Raw genomic sequence first — 14393 nt, 5'->3', positions numbered from 1 at the left:
CTAGTGGTGACTGCAGACAGGATCTTATCATGTATCTCTGTATACAGGGAGCTCCCCCTAGTGGTGGTTGCAGACAGGATCTTATCATGCATCTCTGTATACAGGGAGCTCCCCCTAGTGGTGGCTGCAGACAGGATCTTATCATGTATCTCTGTATACAGGGAGCTCCCCCTAGTGGTGGCTGCAGACAGGATCTTATCATGTATCTCTGTATACAGGGAGCTCCCCCTAGTGGTGGCTGCAGACAGGATCTTATCATGTATCTCTGTATACAGGGAGCTCCCCCTAGTGGTGGCTGCAGACAGGATCTTATCATGTATCTCTGTATACAAGGACCTCCCCCTAGTGGTGGCTGCAGACAGGATCTTATCATGTATCTCTGTATACAGGGAGCTCCCCCTAGTGGTGGCTGCAGACAGGATCTTATCATGTATCTCTGTATACAGGGAGCTCCCCCTAGTGGTGACTGCAGACAGGATCTTATCATGTATCTCTGTATACAGGGAGCTCCCCCTAGTGGTGGCTGCAGACAGGATCTTATCATGTATCTCTGTATACAGGGAGCTCCCCCTAGTGGTGGCTGCAGACACAATCTTATCATGTATATCTGTATACAGGGAGCTCCCCCTAGTGGTGGCTGCAGACAGAACCTTATGTATCAATCCTTTCAGAAGTGGATCATAAGTGGATGTCTTCATATCAGTATGATATTCAGGGATAATAAATTGCCTTATTACTGTATTATTTATATTTTATATTTAAAGGCAGAGTATAGAATTTCTTGACAGTGCAAATAATTTTGAGACTGGGAATGAATTGGACCGTGTCTATGGGGAATATATTTTGGAAGGTGCCACCTGATATTCCCTTACGACGCGACCCTCCCACAGTAATTGGGTTGCACTGCGGTGTGAGACCTCTGGATACAGAAGTGTTTTCTTCTCTTCACCTGTCTCAATTTTTAGTCTTAAATTGCTGACTCTGGGTTCATAGGAAAATGCTGGAACGTTCATCGTCTTGAGCTTCTTGGTTTCTCCGTCTTCTGTGGTTCGCTTTTAGGTGAATCCTCAGGATTCAGTCGGAGAAGTACGTTCCGTTGTACCGGAAAGGTTTGTCCGCCACGCACTGACCTATCACTTCAGGAGTCCAACGCTGGATGTTCACTTTGGTGAAGCTTTTGTCCGTGGGTTTCACGATGACTGTGCTCCTGGAGGCCACGGAGGGGTCCTCATCAAAAAAGTTGAAAGGACGAAGAAAGAATCCCACCGCATTTCCTGGGGTGGATGTATTCGGGATGTCCTCAGCGTGAGGGATGTGGAGGAAGCCAACTGTCACCCAAGCCACAAGATCCTAAGTAATAAATAAAAGCAACATTAATGAACACAAATTTTTGTAGGAAAACCCAAATCATCAGAAAGGTTGACTTGGGACCCCAACTTGACTCAAACTTGACCCTGAACCCCCATATAAGTCAATAGGGAGCCGAACGCCTGTGCTGTAAAACAGTCATAGTAAGGGCTAGGGGACTGCAAAAGGAAGCAAAATGGGCGTAATTGCCCTGCAAAGATGTGGATATGGAATAAATTAAAAAAATGACATGATGTGCCCCCTATTCTGAAGAACAAGCGCAGGTAAAGCAGACAGCTTGGGGCTGGTATTATCAGGCTGGGAAGGTCCATGGTTATTTGAACCTTCCCAGCCTAAAAATAGAAGCCTGCGGCCACCCCAGAAGTGGCACATCCATTGGATGCGCCAATTCTGGCTCTTTGCCTGGCTTTTCCCGATTGCCCTGTTGCAGTGGCAATTAGGGTAATATTTTTCGGGTTGACGTCAGCTGTGTTTGAAAGCTGGCATCAAGCCCTGGTATTAGTAATAGAGAGGTGTCTATCACACACCCTCATTATTAACCCGTCAAGTTAGAGTTAAAAAAATATATACACAGAGGGAAAAATAGTTTGTCTAAATAAAGACTCCTTCACACGCCCGCATTCATAAATTTGTAAATTAAAAATAAATCCTGGAGGTTCCAACATAATCCACTGGAGTAATGTCCCATGACGCCCATCGATTTTTATTGAGCCTAGAATTTCTCACTCTCGTGCTTGCCGCTGACCGGGAGTGACCTATGGAGCCTCGTTCTGAGAAAATTCTGAGAGCAAGGCTCCATAGGAATTGATGGGCGTCACGAGACTTATCTCCTTTGGATTACATCGGAACTTTCGGGATTTCTTTTTGCTTGATAAATTGATGAATGGGGGAGTGTGGGGGAGTCTTTATCCAAATAAAAATCACACACAGGATAAAATAGTTTAACACTATACTTGCCAAGTTAGCAATGGCTGTGTCTGATAGACACCTCTCCATTACTAACCCCTGTTATTGATGCCAGCTGACACTACACAGCTAACATCAGCCCATAAACCATTACCACAATCGCCATGGCACTAGGGCAATCGGGAAGCACCAGAATTGGAGCATCTAACGAATGTGTCACTTCTGGGGCAGCTGCGGGCTGATACTTTTAGGCTGGGAAGGACCCAATAACCATGGATCTTCCCAGATTGTTAATACCGGCCCCCAGCTGTCTGCTTTACCTGCACTGGTTATCAAAAATAGGGGGGACCCCATGCCATTTTTTTTTCTTTACTGTGCACAGCAGCGTACAGTTAACTTCTGCATGCAATAAAGCTTGTTGATTGGTTGCACTGCAGCCTTTCAACAAACTTTATTAGCATATGAACAGCACCCCAACTCGGACACTTTTTTTTTTGTTTTTTAAAGTCCGTGTTTGAACGTTGCAGGTTCAGGTTCTTTCATCCCTAAAGATGACGAGGGACCAAATCACAGGAGTCATTAAGAAGCCTGAAGATGAATTAGACCATATTTACCTTGTTCACAATGTCCTCGTTGTTACGGATGAAATTCTCAAAATAGACGGAGGGGTCCCAGGGGTCGCACTGGATGTACAAGCTGCTGCTGCTCAGCTCCGATTCTCGGTGCCGGGTCACTGCCAGGCTGTATCTGCAAATCAGGGGACCGAGCACAGGTCAGAATTGAAACATGGCGTCTATTATAACGTTACAGAAGCTTCCATCACTTTATTTTATCCTTTATTTTTTTCAATGAGGTTTTGATCCAAAATCAAGTGGACTTTTCAGAATGCAACTTTTTTTTTTGCAAACTTTCAGTTAGAGAAGTTTTGTTACTTTGGCACTAAAGAGTTAATGCGCTGGGAAATGTATTATCTCACTACAGATTTCACTAATTCTTATATTTCGGGCTATCCTTATACCCTCCAGAGTCCAGACAATGTCAGCCCTGGTGTCCCCTTATGGCACTAACCTGGACCATGAGACGCCTTTCTCCTCAGCCCACATCCGGGGCAGCACGCTGTGGCCGTGGGAGTTGTACTGAATCCTGTAGCTCTTCTGATGTCCCCACTTGTTCTTCTTGTTGGGGTTTTGGAACATCAGATACCTGGGGACATGTGACCCAAACTTAAAAGCCGCCTGGCGCTCACTGTCTCTCTGGACACGATCCATACGGGACTGGACAATAAAGTGACCAGGACTCCAGGGGTTTGTAATGTTTTCGTATTTAAGATCAATGGTTTCAAAGCTGTTTTCTGTACCTAAAAAAACAGCAAAAAATAATAATACTGCCCCTATATACAAGAATATTGCTACTATAATACTGCTCCTATATACAAGAATAAAACTACTATAATACTGCCCCCTATGTACAAGAATATAACTACTATAATACTGCTTCTATGTACAAGAATATAACTACTATAATACTGCCCCTATGTACAAGACTATAACTACTATAATACTGCCCCTATGTACAAGAATATAACTACTATAATACTGCCCCCTATGTACAAGAATATAACTACTATAATACTGCCCCTATATACAAGAATAAAACTACTATAATACTGCTCCCTATGTACAAGAATATAACTACTATAATACTGCGCCTATGTACAAGAATATAACTACTATAATACTGCTCCTATGTACAAGAATATAACTACTATAATACTGCCCCTATGTACAAGAATATAACTACTATAATACTGCCCCTATGTACAAGAATATAACTACTATAATACTGCCCCTGTGTACAAGAATATAACTACTTTATTATTGCACCTTATGTACAAGAATATAACTACTATAATACTGCCCCTACATACAAGAATATAACTACTATAATACTGTCCCCTATGTACAAGAATATAACTGCTATAATATTGCCCCTGTATACAAGAATATACTGTAACTACTATAATACTGCACCTATGTACAAGAATATAACTACTATAATTCTGCCCCTAGGTGCAAGAATATAACTACTGTACTATAATACTGCCCTCTATGTACAGGAATATAACTACTATAATAGTGCCCCTATGTACAAGAATATATCTACTATAATACTGCCCCTATGTACAGAAATATTGTATAACTACTATACTACTGCCCCCTATGTACAAGAATATAACTACTATAATACTGCTCCTATGTACAAGAATATATTACTACTATAATACTGCCCTCTATGTACAAGAATATAACTACTATAATACTGCTCCTATGTACAAGAATATAACTACTATAATACTGCCCCCTATATACAAGAATATAACTACTATAATACTGCCCCTATGTACAAGAATATAACTACTATAATACTGCTCCTATGTACAAGAATATATTACTACTATAATACTGCCCTCCATGTACAAGAATATAACTACTATAATACTGCCCCTATGTACAAGAATATAACTACTATAATACTGCCCCTATGTACAAGAATATATCTACTATAATACTGCTCCTATATACAAGAATATAACTATTATAATACTGCTCCTATGTACAAGAATATAACTACTATAATACTGCCCCTATGTACAAGAATATAACTACTATAATACTGCCCCCTATATACAAGAATATAACTACTATAATACTGCCCCTACGTACAAGAATATAACTACTATAATACTGCCCCTATATACAAGAATATAACTACTATAATACTGCCCCTATGTACAAGAATATATCTACTATAATACTGCCCCTATGTACAAGAATATAACTATTATAATACTGCTCCTATGTACAAGAATATAACTACTATAATACTGCCCCTATGTACAAGAATATAACTACTATAATACTGCCCCCTATATACAAGAATATAACTATTATAATACTTCCCCTATATACAAGAATATAACTACTATAATACTGCTCCTTATGTACAAGAATATAACTACTATAATACTGCCCCTATGTACAAGAATATAACTACTATAATACTGCCCCTATGTACAGGAATATAACTACTATAATACTGCCCCTATGTACAAGAATATAACTACTATAATACTGCCCCTATGTACAGGAATATAACTACTATAATACTGCCCCTATGTACAAGAATATAACTACTATAATACTGCCCCCTATGTACAGGAATATAACTACTATAATACTGCCCCCTATATACAAGAATATAACTATTATAATACTGCCCCTATATACAAGAATATAACTACTATAATACTGCTCCTATATACAAGAATATAACTACTATAATCCTGCCCCTATGTACAAGAATATAACTACTATAATACTGCCCCTATGTACAAGAATATAGCTACTATAATACTGCCCCTATGTACAGGAATATAACTACTATAATACTGCCCCTATGTACAGGAATATAACTACTATAATACTGCCCCTAAGTACAAGAATATAACTACTATAATCCTGCCCCCTATGTACAAGAATATAGCTACTATAATACTGCCCCTATGTACAGGAATATAACTACTATAATACTGCCCCTATGTACAGGAATATAACTACTATAATACTGCTCCTATGTACAAGAATATAACTACTATAATACTGCTCCTATGTACAAGAATATAACTACTATAATCCTGCCCCTATCTACAAGAATATAACTACTATAATACTGCTCCTATGTGCAAGAATATAACTACTATAATCCTGCCCCTATCTACAAGAATATAACTACTATAATCCTGCCCCTATCTACAAGAATATAACTACTATAATACTGCCCCTATATACAAGAATATAACTACTATAATACTGCTCCTATGTACAAGAATATAACTACTATAATCCTGCCCCTATCTACAAGAATATAACTACTATAATACTGCCCCTATGTACAAGAATATAGCTACTATAATACTGCCCCTATGTACAGGAATATAACTACTATAATACTGCCCCTATGTACAGGAATATAACTACTATAATACTGCCCCTATGTACAAGAATATAACTACTATAATACTGCCCCTATATACAAGAATATAACTACTATAATACTGCCCCTATGTACAGGAATATAACTGCTATAATACCGCTCCAATGCACAAGTTTGTTCTATGGCAGGACCTATGTATATATCAGTGTCTCTGGTGCTGATTTATGTGTCTGATGATATTATCGTTACAGTGTAATAATTAATTATGATTGAACGTTTCATCCTGCGCCTTTGGGGTTATCTCAGGGCACCGACATCTTACTTGCTATTGAGACAGAAATTATTTGTTTTATCACTGATTACAGTTTATAGATTTGCCCCATACAGAGAGTTCAGGGGTCAGGTGAAGGGCGTGAAGACTTTCACAATCTGTTTGTTGCCTACAGATAAGTTAATGTCCAAAAGTTCTACAGCAAATATTAGTAATACAAGGGATATTTGGCGTCACAGGCACACAGGGGCACAGGTTTGGGGCATCTAGAAGCAGCAGACGCAGTCGGTATCTGAGGGGCCCATAGATCTGTCTCCAGATGTGAAGATAGCAGTGTCATAAACGAAACATGGAGGGACCCAGATTCTTAAAGAGGACTTGTTAAAAGTGGGCACTTTTACGCCAACTTCTGCCTTGTTAGCATTTTTTTTTTTTTTTTTTAAATCCGCCATACAGATCCAGAGATATGGGCTGTTTTATATAATCTTTACAAGGGGGAGTGGCTCACATGGTAATTATGCAAAGACACGCCCAGGAGGATCCTGTAAAATGAGCACTAAATAAAAAGGCTCATATCTTTTCAACCGTATGGCGGATTTTAGAAAAACAAAAAACATAATACTCAAGGGAGGAACGGGAATAAAATAAGGGCAAAATGTTTTCACTTTTGACCTAGCGTCATGGATAGGTGTGTACACCTAAAGACAAAACACAGATCAGCCAACAGCATCTTGCCTACTGTCATCTAAGTAGGAAGACGAGTTATTTGCTATAGTGCACAATGTAAAAAAAAAACAATGCAATTACAAGTTGTAGTTGTATTTGCAGCAGTTTCTCTTACCTGCAATGTCTAGATCCACCTTGTAGTTGATCAGATGTGTATGTAGGTTCCCCAGAACGTGGTCGTAGACCCTGCTTCCAAAGTGGAGGCCCTCCGCGGTGATAAATGTGGCATGGATGTACCCCGTGGCACTCACCTTAACCTCTATTACTCCATTTTGGTAGAAAAGAAAGTCCCAGATATAGTCATAGTTATAGACGGTGGATGTGGTCCTCACCACCAGGACATGATTTTCGACCCCAGCGTAGAAGCTGTAGCCGCTATTGTAGGTGCTGTCGAAATGTCTCCGTAGGGGTATCCCCGTGGGCTGCTCGAAGATGCACAATGCATTCTTGTATCGCTGTGGTTTGTCCGTGTCGTAAAAATTGTAGAGATCCTGGTAGGTGGCTCCTTCAGGACAGTCAATTCCTTTGGCCAACTCATAATGAACAGTTCCCATCCCCCACCCGGAGTCAATGTACTTTGTTTGAGTCCCACCTGGCGAGACCCCACTGTAAAAGGCTATGGCTTCCTGGATGCTCACCTCGTAGGCTATCCTCTCGTTATTATATTGGATATCAAATATCTGCAGGCCGGCAGAAGGACGGATCCGGTAAGCGAAGGTCCAGCCTGTATACTCAACATAGTTGCCCAGAACTCGGTAACGTTTTCCTTGAGGCTCACATATTTTTGGACCATGAATATCAGTTCTAGTTTTAAACTCTCCGCGGGGCATGAAGGTAGAATACGGGTCTTTTGTATTATCTGGTAGGCGTATCTTGGTCAGTTCGTTCTTCTCGTACTTTTGGACAAGCTCTTTGACGCTATCAAAGTATTGGCCGTTGTACCAGATCTTATCGATGGTCCACTCTTTTGGGTTGAGTGAACGATGATTGAGAAGAAGCTCAACCCCAATGGGATGGAGGAAGAAACCATCTACGTACCTCTGGAGTAACAGCCATGAGCGGCGTTCTCCAGAATTCAGGCCACGAGGGGCGATGTCCGTGAAGCTCAAACACCGGGACGAGCAGTTGTAGAAGGAGAAGCCGGAAGTCTCCAGTAAAATATGGTTGAACTCCTTGGTGAGCTCCGTCAGACGGTTTTGGATTTTGTCGTATTCTAAATATGTCATGGGCCGCGACTCAAATCTTACAGGCTTGTTCCCTTTTGAGGTTACCGGATGGTAATAATAGGGGTGAGGAAGGGGGCCAACAATATATTCCGTGATGTTGGGTTGAGCCTGATCTCCGAAGTAGACGACCACCTTGGCTTCACGTAGAGGTTTGAGGCCGTTGTTATCTAAAAAGTTCAGGGCCACCCGCTTTTTTGGTAAATTGAGCTCCATCATGAAGATCGAGTTTTTACCAAATTGACTTCTGATGGGCACTAAGCTGAGCTGTTCTTGGTCCATGAGGAACGTTTGTATTGAGGTCATCTCCTCTGAGGTCAAGTCTGAGAAGACTGATGCCATATACCGGCCCCTGGAAAACGATTTCGAGAAGTGTCCGACTGTTACGGCTGACATTAAAACCAGCAACTGGAGGAGACATTTCTGGTCCATTTCAACGTCTAAGCGGAAGAAACAAAGCAGACAATTAATGAAAACATCAGTAAACTTGGCCCAAAAAGTAAAAAATGCAATAATAAAGAAATATCGCCTTTGCTTAATATTCTGTAGGAGATGGAATCTATCTTCTTCTTCTTCTTTCATTCTCAAATCTCGGGTAAAATCTGTATCCAGTGAAGACAGATGTTCCTATGACTGTGATAGTGGATGGCAGTTGGTGCTTTTAAAATTCTATGGAGATGGGAGGAGCTGGAGGCGGAGACAGACATTCTGCTGCAAGTTCTCCTGATACAAACAGTAATATTTCTCCATAGAACTTTATGTGCACCAACTGCCAAATCCTATGTCAATAGTGGTAAAATGGTATCTAATTATATATTCACTGCTTACATTCAACAGTTATGAGTGCAAAGAGAAGAAAGATCTTTCTCAAACCTGTTGCTAATGGAAAATGAAATAATATGATTGACAGGGTGCTGAATTGGCTTTTTTTATCATTTTTTTTATTTTTTTTTTATAACAGCAGCAGTTGTGCATTGCAATATGGAGAAATACGTTCCAGGCTAAGCTCAACCCATGCCCATTTGTCCTGTTTGACAGCTCCTCCGTGTCCCTCCGTTCTTTTGCTGAGGTCTCACAATGCTCAGTACAAGCTGCAACTCATGAGCACTCACTCTTTCGCTGGAATCATAAAATGCTCATCTTAAAATCAAGATTATATAGCCATTTTGACATTGATTTTCAAAGTAAGTACACCAGCCTCATCAGGTCTAAGACATTTCATTACATACACAGTAGTGTGCAAGATCTGCTTTTAGAGTGTTCAGTGTAAAGATTTGTTGCAGCCAATGTATTCTACTGTAGCATCGTCTATACCAGGGGTAGGGAACCTCCAGCCCACAATGACTTTTTATGCGGTCCCCATGCAGATTTCCAGGGACCGCAGTGCTCAGGTGTCAGCCACATCTTTGTGGCTGCCGACTCTTTAGACCCCACACAAAGCTAAATGCTGCGATGCATACACTGGAGGATTACGTCCTCACTCTGGCCAGTGCCAGCGTGCTGAGGATGTACTTTGTGGATGGGGTAAGCGCAAAGCGCTTCCGTCCCACAGAAGAGAAGCAGCTACCCCAGCGCCATCAGTACTGTCTGTGCCCCCCAGCGTCTCCAGAGCTGTCTGTGCCCCCCAGAGCTGCCTGTGCTCCCCAGAGCTGTCTGTGCTCCCCAGAGCTGCCTGTGCTCCCCAGAGCTGCCTGTGCTCCCAAGAGCTGTCTGTGCTCCCCAGAGCTGTCTGTGCCCCCCAGAGCTGCCTGTGCTCCCCAGAGCTGTCTGTGCTCCCCAGAGCTGTCTGTGCTCCCCAGAGCTGCCTGTGCTCCCCAGAGCTGCCTGTGCTCCCAAGAGCTGTCTGTGCTCCCCAGAGCTGTCTGTGCCCCCCAGAGCTGCCTGTGCTCCCCAGAGCTGTCTGTGCTCCCCAGAGCTGTCTGTGCTCCCCAGAGCTGTCTGTGCCCCCCAGAGCTGTCTGTGCTCCCCAGAGCTGTATGTGCTCCCCAGAGCTGTCTGTGCCCCCCAGAGCTGTTTGTGCTCCCCAGAGCTGTCTGTCCTCCCCAGAGCTGTCTGTGCTTCGCAGAGCTGTCTGTGCTCCCAGAGCTGTCTGTGCTCCCCAGAGCTGTCTGTGCTCCCCAGAGCTGTATGTGCTCCCCAGAGCTGTATGTGCCCCCCAGCATCCTCAGATATCTCTGATCCCCAACGTCCACAGGTCTGTCTGTGGTTCCCAAGGATGTGGGTGCCACCAACAGCATACCCAGGGCTGTCTGTGCCTTCCCAGCATCTCCACGGCTGTCTGTGTCCCCCAGTTATGTCTGTGCCTCAGTGATGTCAGTTTCCCCAGTGATGTATGTACCTCCAAGTGATGTCTATCCTGCACACGTATCTTACCTAGTGATGCATATTCCTCTCAGCCATCCCCAGTGATGTATATGCCCTTAACGTCTACTGTGATCTATATACCCCAGCCCTTCCCTGTAATGTATATGCCCCAGCCTCTCCTGATATGTATATTCCCCCAGCCTCTCCTATGATGTATATGCCCGCAGTGTCTTCTGTGGTGGATATGGCCCAACGTCTCTTGTGATGTACATATGCCCATCCTCTCCTTTGATGTATATGGCCCCATCCTCTTCTATGATATATATGCCCCCTGAAACTCTTGTGATGTATATGCTCAAGCCTCTCCAGCGATATATATGCCCCATCCCCGGCTGTGATGTATATGACCCTAACCTCTCCTGTGATGTATAACCCCCCGGCGTCTCCTGTGATGTATGTATGACCGCAGCCCTTCCTGTGAAGTATATATGCCCCCAGCTCTTTCTGTGATGTATATGCCCCAGCCCCTGCTATGATGTATACGCTCAGCCTCTCCTGAGATGTATATATTTTCCAACACCTCCTGTGATGTATATGCCCCCATACTCTCCTGTGATGTATATGTCCCGAGTGTCTCATGTGATATATATGCCCCCTTCCCCTCCTGTGATGTATGTGCCCCAGCATCTCCTGCGATGTATATGCCCCCAACATCTCCAGTGATGTATATGCTCCAGATCCTCCTGTGGTGTATATGTCCCCAGCCACTCCTGTGATGTGTTTGCCCCAGCGTCTCCTGTGATGTATATGCCCTAGCCCCTCCTGTGATATATAGGCTCCAACGTCTTCTATGATGTATATGCCCCCAGTGTCTTCTGTGATGTATGTGCCCCCAGTGTCTCATGTGATGTATATATGTCCCCAGCTCTTTCTGCAATATATATATGCCCACAGCTCCATCTGTGATGTATATGCCCCAGCCCCTCCTGTGATGTGTATGCTCAGCCTCTCCTGTGATGTATATGGCCATGCCCCTCCTGTGATGTCAATGCTTCAGCCCATCCCGTGGTGTATAAGCCTCCATCCTCTCCTGTGATTTATATGTCCCCAGCATCTCCTGTGATGTATATGACCCATCTCTTCCTGTGATATATGTACCCCAGCATCTCCTGCGATGTCTATGCCCCCAGAATCTCCTGTGATGTATATGACCCATCTCTTCCTGTGATGTATGTACCCCAGCATCTCCTGCGATGTCTATGTCCCCAGCATCTCCAGTGATGTATATGCCCCAGCTCCTCCTGTCGTGTATATGCCCCCAACCCCTCCTGTGATGTGTTTGCCCCAAGCGTCTCCTGTGATGTATATGCCACAGCCCCTCCTGTGATATATATGCTCCAGTGTCTCCTGTTGTGTGTATATACTCCCATCCTCTCCTGTGATGTATTTTCCCTCAGCGTCTCCTGTGATGTATATACCCTTAGCGTCTCCAGTGATGTATATGCCCCAGCTCCTCCTATGGTGTATATACCCCAACCCCTCCAGTGATTTGTATGCCCCCAGTGTATGCTGTAATGTATATGCCCTAGCCCCTCCTGTGATGTATATGCTCTAGCCCCTCCTATGATGTATATGCTCCAGCCCCTCCTGTGATGTATATGCTCCAGCTCCTCCTGTGTTGTATATGCTCCAGCCCATCCTGTGATGTATATGCCTCCATCCCCTCTTGTGATATATATGGACAAAGCATCTAATGTGATGTATATGCCCCCATCTGTCCTGTGATGTAAATGTCCCCAGTATCTCCAGTGATGTATATGCCCCAGCTCTTCTTTTTATGTATATGCCCCAGTCTCTCCTGTGATTTAAATGCCCCCAGCATCTTCTGTGATTATATGCCCCAGCCCCTCCTGTGATGTATATGCCCCCAGTGTCTCCTATGTGATGTACATACAGAAATCCTAGCATCTCCTATGTGATGTATATACAGCAGTCCCAGCCGACACAAACTAGAAGACCAGTTGTGAGAAGCAACATGATCAATATGACCGAAAATGACAGCTGCACCAAAGAGAAGCAGCTCCAGCCACCACAGTAGGGGGGAGTTAATTAACTGTTAGACCAAGCATAGCACGGTAATTTTCAAGCTGATAATTATGTTTGGCCAACAAATGATGGTAGAAATTTCCATATGGCTCTCGGCAAAAAAAAGGTTCCCCACCCCTGGCCTATACTGACACTAAGCCAACAGGGACAGCAAAGAAACATCTTGTCCTTTAGTCTGGTGACTAATAAGAAGTTAAGTCTTGGATGTGATTGAAGAAGATAAGATGTAACTTGAGATCTGTATAGTCTTATAATAAGTAACTTTATTAATCCAACCCTTATTCAGGTGTCAATGGCATAAAGGAAATATGTTTATTTGATACAAAAATAAAATACCCTGCTCTGTATACAGGGAGCTCCCCCTAGTGGTTACTGCAGATAGGATCTTATCATGTATCTCTGTATACAGGGAGCTCCCCCTAGTGGTTACTGCAGATAGGATCTTATCATGTATCTCTGTATACAGGGAGCTCCCCCTAGTGGTTACTGCAGATAGGATCTTATCATGTATCTCTGTATATAGGGATCTCCCCCTAGTGGTGGCTGCAGACAGGATCTTATCATGTATCTCTGTATACAGGGAGCTCCCCCTAGTGGTGACTGCAAACAGGATCTTATCATGTATCTCTGTATATAGGGATCTCCCCCTAGTGGTGACTGCAAACAGGATCTTATCATGTATCTCTGTATACAGGGAGCTCCCCCTAGTGGTGACTGCAAACAGGATCTTATCATGTATCTCTGTATACAGGGAGCTCCCCCTAGTGGTGGCTGCAGACAGCATCTTATCATGTATCTCTGTATACAGGGAGCTCCCCCTAGTGGTTACTGCAGATAGGATCTTATCATGTATCTCTGTATATAGGGATCTCCCCCTAGTGGTGACTGCAAACAGGATCTTATCATGTATCTCTGTATACAGGGAGTTCCCCCTAGTGGTTACTGCACATAGGATCTTATCATGTATCTCTGTATATAGGGATCTCCCCCTAGTGGTGACTGCAAACAGGATCTTATCATGTATCTCTGTATACAGGGAGCTCCCCCTAGTGGTGGCTGCAGACAGTATCTTATCATGTATCTCTGTATACAGGGAGCTCCCCCTAGTGGTGGCTGCAGATAGGATCTTATCATGTGTCTCTGTATACAGGGAGCTCCCCCTAGTGGTGACTGCAGACAGGATCTTATCATGTATCTCTGTATACAGGGAGCTCCCCCTAGTGGTGGCTGCAGACAGAATCTTATCATGTATATCTGTATACAGAGTGCTCTCCCTAGTGGTGACTGCAGACAGGATCTTATCATGTATCTCTGTATACAGGGAGTTCCCCCTAGTGGTGACTGCAGACAGAATCTTATCATACATCTCTGTATACAGGGAGCTCCCTCTAGTCGTGGCTGCAGACAGGATCTTATCATGTATCTCTGTATACAGGGAGCTCCCCCTAGTGGTGGCTGCAGATAGGATCTTATCATGTATCTCTGTATACAGGGAG

At 43.4% G+C, this 14393-nt stretch overlaps 1 protein-coding gene across 1 annotated transcript in view; it reads right to left on the bottom strand.

Annotated features, from left to right (window-relative positions):
* Positions 1–730: 730 nt before the first annotated feature.
* Positions 731–14393, bottom strand: part of AOC1 (amine oxidase copper containing 1) — a 32858-nt gene continuing 19195 nt past the window's right edge. Inside the window, exons 2-5 of the mRNA XM_075316894.1 lie at positions 7380–8927; positions 3343–3631; positions 2889–3021; positions 731–1350 (exon numbers count right to left, since the gene is read on the bottom strand). Coding sequence (XP_075173009.1) covers positions 1075–1350; positions 2889–3021; positions 3343–3631; positions 7380–8919 — 2238 coding nt within the window. The 5' untranslated portion in view covers positions 8920–8927 and the 3' untranslated portion in view covers positions 731–1074. The remainder of the gene's footprint in view (positions 1351–2888; positions 3022–3342; positions 3632–7379; positions 8928–14393) is intronic.

The sequence above is a fragment of the Anomaloglossus baeobatrachus genome, chromosome 6 (assembly GCF_048569485.1).
Source record: "Anomaloglossus baeobatrachus isolate aAnoBae1 chromosome 6, aAnoBae1.hap1, whole genome shotgun sequence".
Classification (NCBI taxonomy): Eukaryota; Metazoa; Chordata; class Amphibia; order Anura; family Aromobatidae; genus Anomaloglossus; species Anomaloglossus baeobatrachus.
Note: the sequence above shows the minus strand (reverse complement) of the source record. Positions and strands in the feature narration are given on the sequence as shown.